A 22,966-nucleotide genomic window follows, 5' to 3' on the forward strand; every position below is an offset into this window, starting at 1 on the left:
GAAAGAAAACTAGAGCATTATTAAATGTATTACAGTCACAGATAAAACAAACATCAAACAGATTATAGATATAAACAACGAAATGTCAACAAGAAAATGTAGCTGCGGTATACCATTCAATTGGAATGTCTTTTTTGCATAAATTAAAAAATAAATAATAAAATTTCATATTTAAACTAATAATATATCTTTTATCTCTTAAATTACTTTTAATTGGAATCACACCATTAATTTTTATAATCAACGCTTTTGTAAAAAAAAAAATCAAGTCTTAACATGATTCGCATAGTAGTTTTATCGCAAAATAAAAAGGAAAAATGTTTCCAGTGTGGATTATTTAGTTGAATAAATAAAGTACAATAATTAAACACGTTTAAAGACAAAGCGAATGATTACGATGAAAGAGAAAAATAAACACAGTTGTTTTACTCATTCATTAAGACAATAATAAATTAACGCGTTTGCGCTTTACATTTCACAATTGTCAACACAGATTTCTGTTACCTAAATCTAAATGAATGTTGAAAAAAAAAAACAAAAAAAAACAATATCGAATAATTTTAAACTGAACCAATTTATTCCATTCCGATTTCACATGTTTCAGTTTTTACAAAACAATTACGACACATATCTCTTTGAAAATCTCATACTATGATTATGAAAATAGTAACGCAAACAGAACAAAAATATTTCTTCAGTTACAAATAATTATGTCGTCAACATAGATATCAGTTTCTTAATTAACCGCCACGAAGTAGGACGTCCGTGGCGACATATCGGGCCGAAGTGTACAAGTCGGAACATTTTGTAATTCGTTCTGCGTTTCGCAGATAGTATCCGACGCAAGAAGGCCACGTTCCATGCGAAAACTTTGTACATCGATAAGTTTTCGATTTAATACCTAACTACTGGATACATATAAATAAAATAAATTCGAGATTACATTAGCTCGTGGATTGTACCTAACATGTGTGTATGGCATAAGCGCTAGGCGCTCGGTCGCGGCGTCACCGCGTTTACAGATGTGTTATGATGATGTCGTCATCGATTTCGTCCTTTTCGTCATCCTCTTCTGGCGGTTGTTTGGCTGCTTCGGCGGCGGCGGCCGGGTTCTCGGCGATGGCCTTCAGACGACGAGCCTGGAACGAAATTCGACATTATTTAATATTGTTACGCAAATTTATAAATTTTACGGTTAAAGTAATTTATTTAAAAGGTTTTTTAGCTATCGTATCTACAATTAAAAAAGCATTATTCATACAAATTTATTTTAAATATAAGTAGAAGAAAATTACATTTCGTTGACTTGAAATTGAAATAACGACTTCCAGTCCAATATAAAGTTTTACTATCGAGGACTTTACTCTTTAGACACCATTTCACGTAAAACTAAAGGAGTACAATACTGACACTAAAATAATACTGTTACACTGTTAAAGCGTGGTGGAATATATTGCGAACGTTTTTAAATTTAAGAGATTATTTACTCAACTGCGATGTAACGATGCAAGTTTAATCAAATAGTCAAACCATTATAAATAATATAAACTCACCTTTCTCATGTGAAGTATTTCGACAACTATATATCCAGCAACACCGATAAGAAGTGCCACCATCATGACGTATAGCTTCATCCTGGCGCAAAGATGAGTTGAGTAGGCGTAGGCGACGACGAATCCTGCGCTTTCCCACAGCCTGTAATTGGAGAAGGCAGCCTCCTTGTTCCGTCGGAAGAGCACACCGTACAGGCCTGTAACGTTAAGAAATATTTATTGTAAAGCAAAAAAATAAAATCAATTTATTCGAGTAGGTTTCAAATACGCATTTTTAAATCGAGAAGCATTTTTAAAATAGAGAAGTATCAGTAACGAACTCCGCAGTTACTATTAAAAAAAAAAGACAAACAAGAAAGAAGTATTGCACCATTCTTTTTTCATCCTCCAAATGTAATATTTAGATTTTTTTCTTAATAAACTTACGTGAATATTTAAGTTCTAAATGTTGTCAATTAAATGAAAAAAAAAAAAATCGTTAAGAATACGCAAAATGTAGGAGATATTTGATGTTACAAATTATTATTATTGTAAACCACTCTCGTGTGGAATATAGACTAGCCCGTTGGTACAGATTGTGAGCTTTCTGATCCAGGGTTTGTGGGTTTAATTTCCACCTTGAGTCTGGGTGTAATATTTGGATTTATTTACATATATAATATAATAATAAAATATGTATTATTTGTATGTATTTATAAAATCAGTTCCTATATATAACACAAGTATAGTATCAGTTACCTATATATAACGCAAGCCTTAAGTTGCTTATCATAGGAACAGATGACCGTGTATATGTTAAAGCTATTTATTTATTTGTTACCCTTAACTTTGTGAGACCGAATATTCGATGTATTGAGTTTTTAATTAACTAGCTGTTACTTATTAGTTAAAAAGCATAAATTTAATTACTACTTTAAGTTAAGTTTATATTTTAAAACCCACGTTTTATCTATAAATAGAAATAAATATAATTTAAATAACACATTTCATTATAAGTATATCTTTTATCTTAAACATCAAAATCTGTTGTAACAAGATAATTTATGTTGAAAGACGTTTTGCAGCAAAAGTGAGTGGACCCGGAAAGCCGGTCCATATTAAATGAGCCGTGAGAGAACTGGATGTTTTAGACACAGAATAGTATATAAATTACACTTTTTTTCTTGTATATTATCTGATGTATAATGTCAAATATTAAAAAAGTTTTCATATGTACTTGAGACTCCTTTTTTAATCAAATGAATAGGAAATAAGATAAAGACTTTAGAATAGAAGTATTTGATATTTGACAGTCTAGTAATGGTAAAACTAACGTGAACGTAACAAAAAGTAATGTGCGGTAAGTATCTTGATATTAATTGTTTCGTTGAATTTCGTTACACCCAGACAAAAATTAATTAGGTAGGTAGCGGTAATGTTTAACCTTCAAACATATATGTACTAGCTACTGATGTACTCGTGGCTTAAATGTATCGTTTCATATCGTTACCGTATAAGTTATACTATCAAATGTAGTAAAATTAACCGTTTTCTTAGATTGATGCTTCTAAGTTGTATCTTAATGATATTTATAGCCAGGGCTATAGACATATCTAGAATATTTGTGAAGGGCCAGGCCGTAGAAAATAAATGTAAAAATTCAATAAGTATTCTGCCTACGCTATTTCAATAATAGCTTTCGGATATCGGATATTATGACTAATCTAAAATTAAAATCATAAATTACAAATTCTGTTATAAGCGTCCAGTCAAAGTGGGACACATAAAAACCACATTACCCCACTGTGGGTATGTCCATGGTCATAGCCTTCCTCGATACATGAGTTATCCAACACTAAAAGGATTTTTAATTTGAAACACTACTTATTATAGGTTTAGTTAAAGGTTTTCTAAAGAAATTTTTTAGTTCTATAATATAAATATTGATTATGTTTATAATTGTGATATTGTCAGGTGAAAAAATAGTCAAGTAAACATGCATTATTGAGAGACTCAAAAGTATTCGTCAGATTTAAATTAAATTGAAATGTAACCACATTCCAAGCACCAGCTTTCGATTAAAAAACGAATAATGGAAATCGGTCTACCCAGTAAGAAACACATATTAAAAAATACATTCGAATTGATAACATTCTCCTTTTTTAAATCGGTTAAAATATTATTCAATCGCATTGAAATATATATATATATTTACGTCTAATTAATAAAATTTTAAATAAGCTCCTTACATTTTTTATTTATTTATTTATTTGTACAAAAATCCACAGCTACATTTTATGTTTCTTAAACCAATACAGAACATCCAAACAAAAGCCAATTTCGGATTTTACATTATTTGAATTACACTGCTAAGGTAGACAAAGTTGAGTTGAGGTAGTAAAACACAGTTATAATAAAAATGAGAAATACATAAAATGTAAAATATCCATGGTCAATAATGTATGGATGTGTATGTGTAATTATATAGTGTATATATATATTTAAATATAACTTCAAAACTAAAAATATTGAAATTGATTAAAAAAATTTTTTTTCAATGAGCTTTGAAAGGAATTTTGTCAATAAATTATGGATAATTGTTATTTAGAGCCGTATTGTATATGAAATAAGGTTTATATAAGCTTATACAAAGCGTATCTTTTATGGGTGAGGGTGAAAAGAATCGAGGATGAGAGGGATGGGGATGCTACGTTTAACATCAACAATCCACCCACTAGATGGCACTGTACGAAATTAAATCGCGCTATAAAGATTCTTATTAGCTACATAATTATATATAGCCGTGAATAATTTCGGATTGTCAATATTAAAGTATCACTGCCCAAACGTTCATATTAGTTTATAAGTTAGTATAAACGCCTGTACTAGTTTAATAATCTGATAATTTCAAAATAATTTTTGAAGTTGATACTTTGTTTGTAACGTACCGACCCATGAACCCATATATTTTATCTCATCAGCACTTAGCCCCAGATTACTAAATAGTTATAACTTAGCTTATTTTGTGTCGTACCTTTAATAATACCTACTAGTAAAAAACTTTAAGCCCTGTCTAGTCTTTAGCATAATATTCAGATATAAATACAAATTCCTTTAAAAAATACATTTGTTTCCACTAGTTAAACTTTAATATTATAATCATGTATAAATCAAAACATCAACATTGAATGTACATTTTGCCAAAGTTATGAGAACGTGTGATAGCAACACTATCAGACTTAAAGTTTTTATGCTCAGACTTTTTGAAATTATAGTCACGTGATATCGATTTTTAATATTCCTTTACTCTTGTAGCGCATTTGAATTCTGTTTAAAATACATATGTTTCATATTTACATTTTAATATTTAATATTATAATAAAAGTACCTTGAATGAAAGTGATATTTTAAATTATTTTAATCATCATCATCATCATTTCAACCTATCACAGTCCACTGCTGGATATAGGCCTCCACAAGTTCAAACGGTGTGAACTCATGGGTGTTACCCATAGTCACCACGCTGAGCAGGCGGTTTGGTGACCGCAGGGCTGACTTTGTCGCACCGAAGACGCTGCTGCGTCCTCGGTCTGTGCATTTAAAAACCCAGCAGTTGTAAGGTTATCCCGCCATATGTCGGTTTTTTAAGTTCCAAGGTGGTAGTGGAACTGTGTTATCCCTTAGTCGCCTCTTACGACATCCACGGGAAGAGAAAGGGTAGCTATATTCTTCATTTTAAATTATTGTAATGTCATGGATGTATTTACGTTGGTGAAATTCAATGTCCTAAATGAATTTAATGATCCTTCTTTATTAATCGAAAAATGTAGACCCAATACCCTAAGAAATATTCAAAGCTCAAAGAAAATTGTTATACCGAATGCTAGAAATTTTACGGAGCTAGAATGTTAAACACCATTATACCCGCATTTGTCAATGAACTTCCCGAAGGCCTACAAAAGTTATATAGTATAATATTATATAGTATATTATGTATATTATATAGTGTAGTAGTATATTATATAGTATAGTAAGTATTCCTGGACAAACGCAAATATAGAAGATCATTAAAAGAACACTTATTGAAATCTTTAAGCGTTTAACAGTCACAAAATTTTGGTTATTACCTTAGTTTAGATTTAATTGCTATAATATGGTACGGTACGGTATAAATATTATTATTATTATTATTATTTTATATCACTAGTTCGGCAAACAAGCGTACGGCTCACTTGATGGTAAGAGATTACCGTACCTTATAGACGCCTGCAACACCAGAAGCATCGCAAGCGCGATGCCGACCCAATCCCCAATCCCCCCCAGGAGCTCTGGTTATCTTACTTGCCAACAGGAACACAATACTGCTTGAAAGCAGTATTATTTAGCTGTGATCTTCTGTAAGGTCGAGGTACTTCCCCAGTCGGGCTGCTCCAGATTTTGAGCAAGAAATTCCTGCTGTGCCCTAACTCAGTTATATGATAATATGGTATGTGACGTGGCGGCTTGTCCGGATAAACTCTTGTAAGTTTTCGTGGCAGGTTTATGAATATGTTAAGTATGTGTTTTTTGTATCTTTGAAAAAATAAAAATAAAATGTCCATCGTCAAAAAAATATTAACTAGCTTACTGAACTCGATTAATTTAATTTTTTTTTATGTTAGGAGTCACAATGTCAAAGTTTTTTTACTTAGTTATAAACAAAAAATATTCAAATTTATTACTAGTAACATTAAAAACCTAGAAAATTTATGCAAAATACTTATTTATGCCTATTACGTTTATTGTACAACATAAAACAGTTTCAGGATACACGATACACTTCATAGCAAGAAGATAACTTAATAATGTTAAGCTTTATATTATTTTCATTGAACCAAATCATAGCGTGATTTAAAGTACATGTAACGCCATCTATCATAGACATTTTGAGCATCTAAACCGTAATAATACAAAAATATTCTTGACAGATGTTAATGAGACAGTAAATTGGTTTCCTCTATTAATAAAAATCACCGTGCATGAACTGTATGACTCGAATTGTCAAAGAAACCCCTGTAACGCGTAACTTTCGGAAGTTTGATTGCCCTTTGAGATAAGAGTCCTCAAACGTTTGATCTAAACAGCGACAATATCTAAAAAGAGAAATTAACAAGTCTGAGATGCTACGAATTAAAACGCGTGTCCTGAAAGAATAAAACACTCAACGAAAAGAAACAAGTCACATTATTAAAAACTTTCACTCATAATTGAAGGAATTTAATATTTTTGATTATATAAGACTGACAAAGACCATTTTTCTTTCACTATTTCGCCATGATTTATTCATGCATACCTATATTATTGAGCAGTCAAGTTGGGTCTCCCAACTGTGTCTCGGAGAGCACCTTAAGCCGTCGGTCCCGGTTGTTATCATATACACCTACCGGATTACTCATAGTAGGGAATATATCCGCCAACCCGTATTGGAGCAGCGTGGTGGATTAAGCTCTGACTCTTTTCCTAAATCTGGAAAGAGGCCTATGCCCAGCAGAAGGATATTACAGGCTGAAGCAAATAATAGTAATAAGGATTTTTAATTTAATATTTATAAAAACGTGTGCTTACTTTTTAAGTAAAAAGTTGTATCACGTTTTTTTTGCTGTTCGGTTATTTTTATATTATTGCTGTGTTTGCCACTAAGCGTTTTTATTATTTGTGTTTTCCTGTAATTTCGGATTGAACGGTTTTATCTTAAATCATTACCTACAAGCTATATTTTGTAAGAAAGAAAAAAAAACAATTCGAATAACGACAAAAAACATTCTCCTACATTATTTAAATTATTCAAGGAAATAATATCGATGTTAAACCATTTTTAATAACTTTTCACAATTGATAAAATTTGTTTTTATAGTTATAGTTTTAGATTTAATCAACTTTTTTAATATTGTGATTGGGGTCTTAATAGTTCCTGTTTACTAAGCCCGTCACCCGGATCCATCTGTTTTCTTTATGGTTACAATTCCTTTGTACAATATGTTTCTGAATAATTAATTTTTTTAATTTCAATAATTCTTCTCATCTAAATGTGAGTATCTTGCACTAAAAATATCATGCATCGCGTATTTAATTTTAATTGTAAATTTCTAAATACTAGTGTTCGCCTAGTTGTCGAAATTCGACCATAATTAAAATTTTTAATTAAAAAAAATATGAAAATAAAGAACCTTTTTTTAAATTTTTCAATTTGATCACAGACTGAATCGACAAAAGAGCTAATATGCGCGTGTGTGTGTGTGTGTGTGTGTCAAATACATGGTATGGCCGATAATCCGAAACATCTTCTAAAAGATCTAATAAATGATCTCTTAAAAAAATTCCATAGTTTTTCCCGTTCAAATTGTTAGGCAGAAAATATTGGGCAATGAGTTTGTTTGGGGTCACACGCAGAGTGTAGTCTATGATGTGTCACCTGTTCCGAACATTGAAATATTGAAAAACTCGCATTATTATTGCTGCTGAACAAATCAGGCAAACTTTACGAAAAAGTGTCGTAAAAAGCACTTTAAGGAAAAGAATGCGCCTTTGTATTCGTAATGACAGGTCCCATATTAAAAATGATTGAAATAACATCATGTAAATCTTCTTCTTCGTCGTTTCCTAAGTGCTGGGGATCGTGACCAAATATGATCTTCTACTGAACACGGTCATGTACATAAAGATAGTTAAAAAATTATAATATTGATTTTTTATTTATTCTTCTTTGCTTGCAATTTATTTGATTTTGAGACTGGTTTTGAGTTTGATTATGGTTATTGTAGCTCGTTCGATAGTTTCGGAAGTGTAAATATTTTTAAAATAATACGCAGATACACGTTCATAGATTTTTTTTCAGTACGTCATAAGTTTGTAAAACAAAGACATTAATTATTTTCCTCTTTCTAACTTTGGTGAGTCAAGCGTTGAAATAACAATAAGTTATCGTTATGTTTGTTATTATTTATTATTATTTAGAATATTTTTTATCATTCTATGAAGATTTTACGAATATTCGTCAGTTAATTTCTTTTTAATGCCCCTTACGCCGAGTTGCATAAAAAGAAATTAAAATTTAAGTATTGATTAAATTAATTTAATCGCAAGAATTGTATGAAATTTTGAAATTAATTTTGTTTCGTGCAAATTGGCGTTAAAGTGATAGATTTGGGTTTTTTTTTACCAATATTAATCAAATTAAAAAAATCTAAAATAGGTGAACATGGATTTTTTTAAATCTTTTTCTGTGATTGTCCATACCTCTCCTGACAACCCCTTAAACGTATCGTGACATTTTATAAGTAATCCTGTATAATTAAAAAGAAATATTAGCATTCTGCACTCTTTCTCTATATAATTTATAAGTGTGCGAAATTTCATACTCCTCCAACCGCGCAATTTCCGTAAAAAGGGGTACAAAGTTTTTGCTTCACGTATTAATATATAGAAGATACTCGCACAATACGCAAATGTATTAATATTTCACGTATCCATTCAATAAAATATAATTTCATATTACGCAGCTTTACTAAAATTGAAATAAAATTTCACTATAAATTGACACTGCTATGAGAACAATCTTCCTCCCTATTTGAGATGAGTTTAGTTTGTGATTTAAAACGCTCGTGGATTATTAAAAAGTTATTAATATTTTTAAAGTTATTTCTTTATATTATAGTTATTTCTTTATATTATAGTTATTTATATTGGTTGATTAACCATCAATGTGGTATGGTATTAGTCCGGCACAAGTACAATCGAGTGAAACTCGTGTAGGAAATTAAAGTTACGATTCTTATCTTTATGATATTTCCTTCACAATGACGTCAGCCTAACAAGCCAATTATTACCGGTGCCGTAATTGATTTTCTTGCTTGTTTTGAGATTTCCACGGCGAAAATTATGGAATCTTCCAGATTGCAAAAGTTGTTTTCTTAGAATTGATTCATCTTTATGATACAACTAATTAAAATACTATATGTGCTAATTTTAATGTTTTAATATAATATAAATACGTGCTGTGTGGCTACGGCACTAAAGAATTTAGCCACCCCCTCTCTTCCCGTGGGTGTCGTAAGAGGCGACTAAGGGATAACAAGGTTCCACAACCACCTTGGAACTTAAGAAGCCGACCGATGGCGGGATAACCATCCAACTGCTGGCTTTGAAATACACAGGCCGAAGACGGGCAGCAGCGTCTTCGGTGCGACAAAGCCAGTACTGCGGTCACCAACCCGCCTGCCCAGCGTGGTGACTATGGGCAAAACACATGAGTTCACGTTATTTTTGGCGTAAACTTGTGGAGGCCTATGTCCAGCAGTGGACTGTATAGGCTGTAATGATGAATATAAATATAAATATCATATAACATACACACACGATCGTCTGTTCCTATGGTTAGCAACTTAATGCTTGTGTTACGGGTAACAGTCGACTGTTTCAACTATATATTTATTTTTGATAAATATACATAGAAATAATGCATATATAAATACAAATATTATATTACACCAACACTCAAGCGGGAATCGAAGCCGCAACCCGCGGCACAGAAAGCAGGGCCACAACAAACTGCGCTAACGGGCTAGTCAAAATGTTTTATAATAACTTCCATCCGTAGGTTGTTTTAATATAGGATCGACAAACGATTTATAACGACAATCATCACAATATAAAAATATCAATCTTATGCATATCCAACGACTTAACATTTGTCCAAAATCTACGACAATCTGTAGTTTAGTTTTGAGAAATACCGTGTACCGTTTCAATATATAAACTAAACTTGCCACACCTTTCCCCTTCTTATTGTAATTTTATATGGTATTGTTTATTTATTTAATGACCTTAGAGATAGTTAATTGAACGTGACATCTAAGAAACATTTCAATTATGGTAATATTAATTAGTTTTAAGAAGAAATTATATCACATATTAATAATGTATAAATATTTAGTAAGAAATTATAACATATATTAATAATAATGTATAAATAATTTAATAATTTTTTCTTTCTCAATTATAATAATATTGGTTGCAAAGTTTTAGGTAGAAATTATATCATATATTAATAATCTATAAATAATTTAATAATTATAAATAATTTAATGATAAATAATCTACAGTTAATGTTAAAAATATTGTATCGAACCACATTAATATTTAATATTTGCACACCGTAAGGTAGAACATCTTTGGACTATACTAATATTAATCTTGTACAACTTCAACACCATGTTCTTGCAAATAAACAATTATTATTATTATTATTATTACTATTATATTATTACATTTTAAAAACCAAAAAAAGGCGAAGTTCTGAAATAATTCATTATGAGTAATTTCTTAATCAAAAGTAATAAAAATAACAAATACCTACACTACAAGCGTTCCGCATCCATGGACTAGCGAAACATAATTGTGTTTTAAAAAAACAACTTCAATTACATCGACAAATAACACATCGTAGGTATACGAAAAAACAGTCACGTAAATACGTATTATTAGATATAAGCCAGAAACTACTTATTAGATCGCAATCAAATTTAAATGGGAACACACGACATACAAAACCTTTTGATTAAAACAAAAATCATGGAAATCGGTCCACCCAGTCAAAATTTCTAATTTTCTTAATGGAATTGAGAACCTACTCCTTTTTTGGAAGTCAGTTAAGCTCGTGGCTCACAGTGCTGCCACACGCACGAGCGGAGGTGGGTTACGAGCAAAATTTCAAACTTGTTGGATCGCCAACGAACTTACTCGGCAGTTTTAAAGTACGCGTACTTATGGTGACACACGAGTGAAAAAGGTCGTCGAGCCACTAGTTCGCGAACTTACTCGCACGTCTCTCACCCCCTTAATGATTTTAGATGACTATAAAACCTCTTTTTTTACAATGTTAGACTGGATATAGATAGATATTAGGATATGATTAATTCATTTTTACATGTACCTTTTTAATAGTAATCTCTCCTTATAGAAATGAATTTCAAACAATATCAGATAAATGCAAATAGGCTTAAAATGTATAGTTTATCAGTTAAGGAAAATCTTAACTAAAACTTGAACGTGAGAATGTCGTAGATAGAAATAACACTAAGGTAGAGAGTTCTATTTATATGAAAATACCACGACTGAGCTAAAAATATCGCCGCCATGCTACGAGGCAACTAATAGTAGCTCTTCCTGGAATCGAGTTATGCTGCAATTGCAACCTTCGAGACCAGAATATTCGCAGGCTCTAAGGGCTATATTTCGTAAGTGGTTCAGAGAGATACTTTTATGAATAATTACTAAATAAATTTAATTAATTATTGGAGTAGTAAAAATTTAAATAATGATACAAGTATTATCCAACGTATATTGAAAATATAAAGTATTGCTATATGCGATAAAGTAATAATTTTTTTTAACAATTATTCGTAATCTTAACGTAATAAGAATAAAGAGCTCTTGAAAAGTAGTATACAGAATTTACACGAACAGTATAGCAAATTTTTTTGAAATTTCGTAATTAAAAATGTTTCTTAATATTAATATAGGCATAGTTATTATTTTATAAACAGACAGAGTCTGATAGTTCTTAAGTATAGACAGAGATTTAAGATACCTGTACAAAACATAAGTATTTTATACTCCGCACGATATTCAAGCATTTATCAACAGAACAGTACAAGTAGTCGGTACCGGTTCGCGAGATCGCTGTGTGCGTTCGTACATGCGCTTACCGAAGCGTGACAGATTATCGAAAATCCTACAACCGACAACCCTAACAAGAATATACATTTTCAGCATTTTATGACACTCGAACGCTACAACTCTTTTATTTCCAGGGCCTTTTTCCTGACTTTGCACGATTTGCATTACAGGATGGTTTCATGTCTGTGCTTCATCATTTAAAGTATGATATAAAGAACTAGGAGTCTTAGTAAACGTTCTCATTTTAAAATATCCTAGAATCTAAGTTAATCAGAGTCATCTATAGGTTACAATTGGGAATTTTTAAGAACCTACTCAAATATGTATTACGTATATCCCGTAGCGTGCATTCCATATAGGCAGAAAGGCACTGCCTACCTTGTCATATTCCTAAAAATGATAAAAAAACATGAACATTACATATTTTTGAAAAAGACATAAACCATAATTCATTTTAAATCCGCTTCAATTGAAAAACCCGCCGTCATATATGCGATATCAGCGCTTCGCGCGAATCGACGACGGGCATTTTATGAAACTTCTGCCTACAATCGCTAACAAAATGTTAGCAATGACAGTAGGACATTATATAATCCTACAATTTTATAATGTCGCGTCATATGGAATACGAACAAAGTATTGTGTTTTTAACATTGGTCGGTTTACCAATGAGAGTAGGCACAGCCTAAGAATAACCTGTCAAATCAAATTGTCTTGAATTCGATACCGTTTTTACCAATAATTATGATTTTTTACACGGTCGCATAATCACAACATTCCACACAGTAATTTCGTAATAATTCGCTTTGAATTTTTCATTTGTGCGTTCTTGTTATTAGTGAAAATATTAATATGTTAGTAATGAGTAAGTTTACTTGTGAAATATGTAACGGAGATGTATGTTTGATGAAAGTAAATAGTTCATCCAAATTCAACACGTTCGATTTTACAGATAAATTAAAAATATTCAGGCGTATCCTTTTAACATATAAATAACAATGACGTTATAATTTTTCATTTATTAATAAATATACAAGTACTTTCATTAAGCATACAATTTCGTAACTAATTAATAGTGTTATCAATGATTTCCTATGTTTGACACAAACGAAATTATCAGAGTGCCGGCCTTATGAGGTCACAGTCTATCTAGTAACTGATTTGTTTGATAAGTATCAGTTGGGTGCTGTACGTGTATTTGTATGACTGCATTATTATAAGTATAAATGCACTTTACGTGTCCAATAATTTACTTGTCTGTTCTTTAAATTATCTAAAAGCTTCTGTTCCCAACAAAATTGGAATAAACTAGGAAAAAATTGCTGTCTAAAAACTTTATGCACGCCACTGCGTACATCTGATATGTACATCTGATAAGTAAAATATTGCATTACTGTATTGTATTTAATAAATAAATAATAGTTTCGAACTCAAATTACCAATTGGAATATATTTCTATTATGTGCGCTCATAACTGTACTCCGTTATGTGTCGTAATAAATAAATGTCTCATTGTTGTTCTCATTTTAAATAGCAATACCTGGGTGACCGAGCTTAGCTCGGTATTTTTAGTAAATTGTGTTTCTTGGAAATCATTATTTATAAAATATGAATAACATTTTTTTTACCGACAATGATAAAAAATGTTAATAAATATGACAAATCAAAAATAAAAAAAAAATAATAAATAAAAAATAATAATGATAAGATATGAATAATATTTTTCAATTTTACATACATTATTAAATAAAAAATAACGAGTGCAATTAGAAAAAAAAAAGAAAAAAATAATAATCGACTGAGGATTTGAACCATGGTCTTTTCGATCGCGACCGGTCGATTTCCCACCCGAACTACGAGTATTACAAATTTACTGAAATTACGAAGTTTACCTTCGTATTCTAACGATATATTTTTCATTGTCTGAAAACTGGGATAAAACGACATTTCCTAAAAATAAATCCTAGCTAGATTAATTTATCTCCCCCGAAATTCCCTGCATACTAAATTTCATGAAAATCGTTGGAGCCGGTTCCGAGCAATTCTACTATATATATATAGAAGAATTGCTCGTTAATAGTATAAGATATAAGTAATAATTTGTTATTTGTATTAAAATATATGCTTGTTTTAGAAATGAAAAATGAAATATTTAAAACTCGAAATTTTTATATAGTATAAGATTATTACAGGTTCGAAGCGGTTATCCGTAACATTTACTGTAATTTCTTTATTAGTAATACTTTTATATACTACACAAATCATTCAGTAGAATTAAAAATCCATACCTTTTATTAATATTATGAGCAAGACTTAGATGATTTTTTTTATCTCCAAAAAATGAAGAAATTAATGAAAAACTCTAATCAATACTTCCGTAATTAGCAATTTAATCTAAAATAATAAAGAGCGGAGATGATTCTAATAAAGTTAATCTCCAGACCGCTGAACTGACGATCTACGTAAGATTGCCGGTGTAGGCTGGATGAGGATTGAGGAAAAGCCAGACATCCCTGGCGCGAACTTGAGGAGGCCTATGTCCAGGCCAGCAGTGAACTGTGATAGGATGAACCTTCTGACTGATTGAATTAGGAAGTTACATTTTCTAGAGTGATTCAAAATAATGGAACAGTAGATTTAAATTTTGACTCAGATGACTTCAAAAAACGTAAAGAACCAATTTATCTTATCTTATTTTAACCATAAAAATTGAGATTTTTGACCTCACTTCCGATTATATTAATAGATGTCACTAAAACCGGTTTAGGTAAAAATCGTGTACTTTATGATAATCAAGAAAATCTTATATTTTATTCACACAATTAATCCCTCAATCATTAACATATAATACGCTATATGCATACATTACAGATATAAGTATCGCATTAGAATTATACGCATTGACCTTCTTCACACTTCCTGTTATCTTCAATTACAAAGATCATACAATATTAAAATGAAAATATAATCAATGAATATTAACAGCAAAAAATGAATGCAACTTATTTTCGCGAAGTATAAACAAAATATATTGAATACTAGTGTCATGTAAGTACGCTGCAAGTTGTAGATAGCGCTTAATATTAAAATGCAAATTATATTTTTCTACAATTTCAAGAGATGTGTTAGCCCAAAAATACCATATGTAATTATGAGTTCATGATGAATTTATTTATACTTCAGCCGCTGACTGCGAAATTTGCAAAAAAGGAATTTAAATAATATGTTTAGTACTTTTTAAGTACTATTTTGAAAATAAACAGTAAGTAATGCATTCGATAGCCAGTTTCATTTTTTATTTATAGTTAAGAAAAAAATAAATTATAAATTATTGAGAAATAAACACTCACCGTTAACTTGCGTTTGCCAGACAGCATCTCCAACTCCCCACAAGCCGGATATAACGAAGAATGTTGTTGGCGAATCGGGATTCGGTCTCCAGATAAGTAGCCATACAATAAGTCCCAAATGAAGCGCTGCTCCCATCACTAATATCGGAAATCGTCCGATATACTTCATAGCCGAGCCGAAGAGTAAGGAACAGAGAGCGTTCACAACTCCAAAGCATATCATCACGTACCCAATTGATCGGATACCGAGAGCGCATGAGACGTAAGCCTGGAACAAAGTATTAGGTTGATTTAACGATACTCAAAACGTATTGGCCATACAGGTGTTTGCCGTGGTCTGGGTTTTATTTTTATTTATATACAATGTTATTTGAATGTTATATAAATATTTGAATGTTATATAAATGTTTATATAACATTCATATATCATTGACGCCCCGTTGGCGCAACGGTTACAGCCATGGATTTTACCGGTTGCGCTGGCGGTTGCGGGTTCAATCCCCGCACATGACAAACATTTGTATTGGCCATACAGGTGTTTGCCGTGGTCTGGGTGTTTGTGCAGTCCTAGAGGGTCTCCCCACCGTGCCTCGGAGAGCACGTTAAGCCGTCGGTTTCAGTGATTATCATGTAAACCTGATAGCGATCGTTACTCATAGTAGGGAATATATCCGCCAACCAAATTGGAGCAGCGTGGTGGATTATGCTCCGATCCTTCTCCTACATGGGAAAAGAGGCCTATGCCCAGTAGTGGGATATTACAGGCTGAAGCGAAAGATACTCAAAATAGGTACATTTGTCTTTTATTGTTTACTATTATTTGTATTGATGCTGTGTAACGCTGAATTTTTATTTATTTGAATTACGGACAAAGCTTTATAGTTTTTGTAATGTTCTTTTTCTTGCCGGCAAATTGTTAATGCGTAGCAATAAAAAAATAGGTGTTGAACTTTACTTGTCATATCTGGTCTTTTTTTGCTAGCTGACAAAAATTTGCCGAGATGAGAAAGATTCAGACAATGTGCCACACAATAAGTTTCATTGTAATCGTTAAAACTGTTTTTAAAAATATAAACAAAATACATGGTAAAAAACTTTTAAGTAATTTAATAATTCGAAATTTTAATTTCGATTTAGTAATTTCGAGATAAATTAATACTAAATATAATATAATATTAATATATAATATTATACTATACTATAATAATAGTAACTTAAAATATTTTGTAAAAACTTACTTGTGTATAATCAGCGCCAATGAACGCCTGCTCCATCCCGATCCACAGTGTGATGGGGATGAGCAATTGCTGGTTAGGTTTCTTGAGCTGGTACGCTGTTGCTGACAGAAGCTGGATTCCAGATAACTTTGCTGCATCTGAAGTCCTCTGTTTCTCTCCGTACCTTAACAAAAAAAACTGTAATGTTAATATTTAATGAATTTTAGTCTCAAGCACTTAATGCAGTCAACGCTTCATGTAACCTTAAATTGTACGGTACGTGTTCGATGAATAACCTTTTCGATGTCAAAAATAGCCGATCTTCTTTAAACATTCTAGATTTCTCAGAATTCGTACAATAAGACTCTGTTTTGTGAAGGAAGCTCAATTAAATTATGCAAAAAAAGAACAATGACTTCAACGAGCCATTGTAACAGGCGTTAAATGAATTTTAAGAAGATAATTATCGTTCGTGTTACTTTAGCTCTTTGATCCATTACAGGATATACTAATCTTATTCAATGACTACTAATGAAAAACCATTTTTATACATATTTTTATTTAAAAGTGGATGATGTTTGATGCACATAATTAAGTGAGATATGAATCATAAGTGCAGTCGAATATCAAAATAAAAAGATCATTACTTTTAATTGGCAAGTACATGTAAGTAAATATTCTGTAGATGTTATATGATATATTGCAATATTGAATACAAGAAATCGCGAGCAAGATTATTTTACGGACATTACTTAATGCGTTAGCTTGAAGCTTAATCAGTATTTTCATTGAAAGAAGGTTCTGTATTGAGCTCTTAGCATTTTTCTTAGACGAAATTTCTTTGTTTAGACTTAGAAACTTATGCAAAACTGGCAAACCTAACTCAGGACAAATACAGATGACAAAGTTGAACCAACTATTGATGGTAAGACATTTTTCTTAAATTAGTTTCAAACATACCTAGACAGAGGATCGACGAGAAATGCAACCATCAAAACAGCCACTGCAACACACGCAAGGTATATGGCACTGATCTCATATATCTCGCTGTCTGGCGGCCGGTGTAGGTTCTGATTGTCATGGTGTCCGCCGCCAATCATGCAGAAGTTAGCACCGCACGTTAGAAGAGCACGACTGGAGTTCTCTTTTGATGATGATCCACTATGCACTCCAGATGAGAATACTACCAAAATAAAAACACATAATTAAGCTACATGAGTCATTCTATCAATGTTTAGTTTTTCAATATTGTTATTTTTTCAGTTACGCTGAATCACGAAACAGTTATCAGAATTATATTGTGTAATATTTTATTATTACAATTGTATATAATAAAATGTTTTAATAACGAGTTAATTTTATTAAATAGTCCTTGTATATATGTACTTATAAACGCTGAATTGAAAAAAGTTATGACTATTTATAAAGGAATTGTTTCAGAAAATTTTGTGATAAAGCCAGAGTAGGAATTTTTGGTGTTGATAGCTTTAAAAAGTTGTATATGTTTATGTGGAATATGCATGTCGTAACTATTAAGTTTAAGTGTGGCAAAAAAAAAATGATTTGTAACGTCAGGGTATCGAACCCGGACGCTTGTTAAAATCCATAGAAACGAGTTTCATTTATATATTAAAAGCCTTTAACGAAATCACGGTATGTGGTTTAAATTGAGTACCAGTAAACTTACCTAAACTTGAAATGAGATTTCCCCATAGTTCAGCGGTCTGCCACGCCAAGAAGAAGAATCCAAAGAATCTTACAATAATGCCATCAACGGCTTGATCTGTTAGCTTGGCGTAAACACTTCCAGCTTGAGTCAAATATGTGGCCTTCGAAGTCCACATAGGGGCTGCTCCCAGGCCTACGATCACTCCAGCCGGCACGAGCGTATAAAACGCTGGGAAAAATTGAGCCCCAATGTACGGCGCATAGCAAAGCATTGAAAGACACAAGGTCCATTTTACGGTTAGCCTCTTAATTAGGAACGTGGGCACAAATATACAGGAAACAACTAGTGCCGCGTAAATGGAACTTAACGAGACTGTTCCAAGGCCGTCAGCAGCGTTGATCGATGACTGGAGATTCGCAGTCCCTTGAAAAGCTGTGAACTGTACCATAAATGCCGCGCTCACAGCGGCTACATTCTTCAATATCCTCCACTTCTCATTCCTCGACAGTTTGACCTTACCAGAGGCGTAGGAATCGTCCTCGGTGGGCAGGGGTGGAGGTTTGACGATATCGTCGTTAGAATCTCTATCGTGCTGGTAGCCATCGTTCTTGAATCCAGTTTTGATGGTATACACAGAATCTTTGTCCGGCCGGTGGTCTTCACAGCCGCCACCGTGCGTCGCAGTCATACCGTGTTCTCCTTTTGCTCTGTAAACAAAATATGTTTTAGATAACGATAACATACAAGTAATCCTTTATTAAAACGCCTTAACTAGTATTTGATATCTATTATACTATCATTGAATGGTAAAGGTTCTATTGAACAATAACAATAGGATCACGACGTAAGGCCTATGTCAATGTTTTTGTAGACGTGGAGGAAAAAAACAATCATCAAGAGGATGTGTGTTTTTTTCCAATCAAAATCACGTGATCTAGCACAATGATGGAACGTGTTGTGATCAGCGAAGAGGATTCTGTAACAATTTCGATTGGATCCGCATCAGCGTCACAATAGTGAACATCGGCTGAGTACACATAACACAATTGTTTTGTTTTACTTGCTCTTTCGTCATGACAGCTATATGAGTCTTTTTGAATTTATTAAGCCGAATGATAATCAACGTGAAATAACACGTTTTACACTTCATTAAAAATTTTAAAAATTAAGCTAACATTTTTAATTTGTTTGAAATCAAATCGGTGTATGCTGAAACGTAGTACGTATCATGGGAGCAGTAACTATATACTTACTAGCTGACCTCGCAAACGTTGTTTGCCATATATTTTATTAACCCTCTTAATCCCTCTTCCCCTTATAACTTAAGGGTATGAAAAATAAATGTTGGCTGATTCTCAGACCTACCCGATATGCACACTAAATTTCATAAAAATCCGTCCAGCCGTTTCGGAGGAGTATTGTAACTAACATTGTGACACGAGAATTTTATATATAAGAATAAAATGAAGCTTCATGAGTGGTCTAATTATGTTTATTTATGTTTCTGTAATGGTGATTGAAAGGTTTGTTTTTTTAATAAAAGTGTAAATTACTTATTACTAATTTTGTTAACTTTGCTTAACAATTGCAAATCACTAAAAGAGAGGTCAAATTTAACTTACAAAATGGATTCCACCATTGCAACCGACGTCACAGCATCATAAAAGCAGTTTGTTAGTGCCGTAACAATGTTATTAATTCTTGAACAGTAACGTGCAATATATCTATAGAATCTATCGTTACACATCACACAAATATGGTCAGGAACCTATAATCCAATCGTATTGTCACGCAGTGATTTGTACACGTTGAATATGATACCTATTGCAAATGTATAACCTTCGATGACTAAAACTACTGAAACAATTTATTCTGCTAGTTCTTCCTTCCTACTTTGCATTAGCGAAATTCGTTGTCGAAAAGCACTTGTATTATCGCCTTCTAGAAGGCTATTTAATACTAGTTCCTACTTCACAAAGATTAAAAGTATAATTAGTACACTTATAAATAAATTGCAACGAATCTTTGTTACAGTAGAATATCAAGATGGAAAATTATGTCAATTATTTTCAAATTTAAAACAATAACGTTTACATATCGATGATCATACAATCATGTGCGCCATAGCACAGTGATCAATCAGAATATTGGAAATCATTCAACAATCATTTCAAAATATTGGAAACTCGAAAGAATCTAAAAAAGACCTTCTGGCTGTATGACTAAAACTTGATGTTGAGAAATATACTTAAAAGTATCGTCTAGTATAACGAAGTTATTTAAAAATAATTAATTATAGTTAAGTGAATACACACGTAGTCACATATATATTTTTACTTCGACAGCCATCATTGCTGTTGTATCAGTATCAACAATAAGGTTTATGTTGAAATCTCTTCTAAATATTCCGGACGGGTGCGACCAAAACAAATGCGAATCATTGAATGTTCTATTGTGTAACTATATGTGTATGTTTTGAACAATAATCGGTAATGTTGTCACTTTGTCCATTACCTGTTTACGACTCTAATTATAAACGTAGTCGCTGGACAAAGGCGAATAACGTTTCTAAGAATCACTTTAATTTATACGGGTTTTTGTAACTTTTTTTAAAGTTTTGGGAGTTCTGATTAAGTGTTCTAAACGTACGCTGAAAAATGATGCATCGTAAAATATTCTTTATAATAATTAAGGATTTTTAAAACTAAACAAAATAGGTAATTAATATGATATGTAAACGTGTTTTTTAAATAATTTAATGCAAAATATTAAAATGCTTTTTTTATACTCTTTTATTTGTCTTGACTGACGTGAGTATAATACAGTCTCAAGGGCTATCAATTCCGATTTGCGCCATAAGTGACCTTTTGTCGTATTTTAGACGACCTTTATATCACATACATATACGTATCACACATACGTATTTGGATCTCCAACTACGTGTTAATACTAGTCCTATGTAAATTAGTCCGAAAAAAGGACCCTAGTACACCTTCTATCATACGGATCCCTTAATAGGTACGATTAAATGCTTGCATTTTTAATTGAATAAGCACGCATGTCGTAGTTAGTCCGTATTCTGATTATATTGAAATTGAGACTTTATCTATGATACTGGCTATTTGAGCACGTTCACAACAACATTCAGCTGAGCTCATAATTATACCGTACAACCATTTAAGTTCTTATGACACTTAAAATAAGAGTTAATCTTACATAATCAGAGAACGGGGTGATAAACTAATATACCATACGTGGCGAGTTAGCATCCGGCACCTGTGATAAGGTAGCGATGTTTTAACTATTTTAATGATTAATCATGAAATATTTTAATCACCTTGCAATTTGATTTGATTGTTTTGTAATTAAATATCTTTTATAATTTATTGCTGACTATCCGTCAGGTACGGTTTCATCCTCGTTTAGTTTCGTTAACAGATATGTAGGTTAAAGTTTTCCAGTTATTCGTCTATAAAAAAAAACAACAACCAACCATTAGGAACACCAACGACCTTACTAAGCGTAAAGTTTAATTATTTATATAATCTACCCCTTATAGGATCACTTTGTTGTCTGTCTGTCTGTCAAGACCTTTTTTCTTAGGAACACGTGGAAATATCAAGCTGAATTGTACACCATTTACTCAAGTCTACTGTTTCTTGAAGCTGTGAAGAAATCAAACTTTTAAACTAACGCAATCAAAAAATACAGCCGTTTATGCTGCAAATTTTTGACACTCGTAAGGGAGTCAAATTCTACAGGGTACTTCCCGTGAGCTTAGAATCTTGAAACTTTGGTACGAAGCAACGTCTAATACCACAGATAAAGGAAAAATATTTTTAAAAAATTTTGTACGGAATCCTCGATGCGCGAGTCTGGCTCGCCCTTGGCTGGTTTTTTTTTTACAATTTTCTTTTATTATGTATACTATCTGAGGTTTTTGTTTCAATCCTCTTAAAATAGTATTTTAATATAAGTGTTAACGTACCTTTTCCAACATTGTCATGACTTCAAATACATTTGTACACTAAAATCGAGGATACTTCTTTCAAATTTAAATACTTTTTTAAGCTTGTCTTCAATTAATATTACGTAGACATACTTTAAACATATCAGCACGCTAGTAATGCCTAGTATAATGATATTGGTAAACTTTGTATCCAAAGAGATTTTTTCCGTACTAAAATTTATCATTATACAACTATTATATTCGAACTTGTTATTTAATATCCTAAAACTAAATCATTATAATAAGTAAATAAATAAATAAATAAAATAAACTAATCAATGTAAAGCTACACAGCCATGTCCATTTACGAAATGACGTGAATACAAAACATTTTTAGTTCGCTAAATCAGAAGTATCAGTTGTCGAGCGTGTCTAAATCAAATAGAATCATTCCCACGGTGTCATTTCCTGTCATCCCCGCTAGCTAATAAGGTATTGGAGGTCAAGTTAATTGGCAAAACGAAAAAATGTAT

At 31.9% G+C, this 22,966-nt stretch overlaps 1 protein-coding gene across 1 annotated transcript; it reads right to left on the reverse strand.

Annotated features, from left to right (window-relative positions):
• Positions 1-555: 555 nt before the first annotated feature.
• Positions 556-19,172, reverse strand: LOC123668551 (UNC93-like protein). Its single transcript, XM_045602284.1, has 6 exons — positions 18,503-19,172; positions 17,776-17,998; positions 16,837-16,999; positions 15,599-15,866; positions 1,554-1,750; positions 556-1,139 (listed from the first exon to the last, which is right to left on the reverse strand). Exons 1-6 carry the CDS (start codon positions 19,170-19,172, stop codon positions 1,017-1,019), a joined length of 1,644 nt encoding a protein of 547 aa, XP_045458240.1. The 3' UTR covers positions 556-1,016.
• Positions 19,173-22,966: the final 3,794 nt, after the last annotated feature.

The sequence above is a fragment of the Melitaea cinxia genome, chromosome Z (genome assembly GCF_905220565.1).
Source record: "Melitaea cinxia chromosome Z, ilMelCinx1.1, whole genome shotgun sequence".
In the NCBI taxonomy this organism is placed as follows: domain Eukaryota; kingdom Metazoa; phylum Arthropoda; class Insecta; order Lepidoptera; family Nymphalidae; genus Melitaea; species Melitaea cinxia.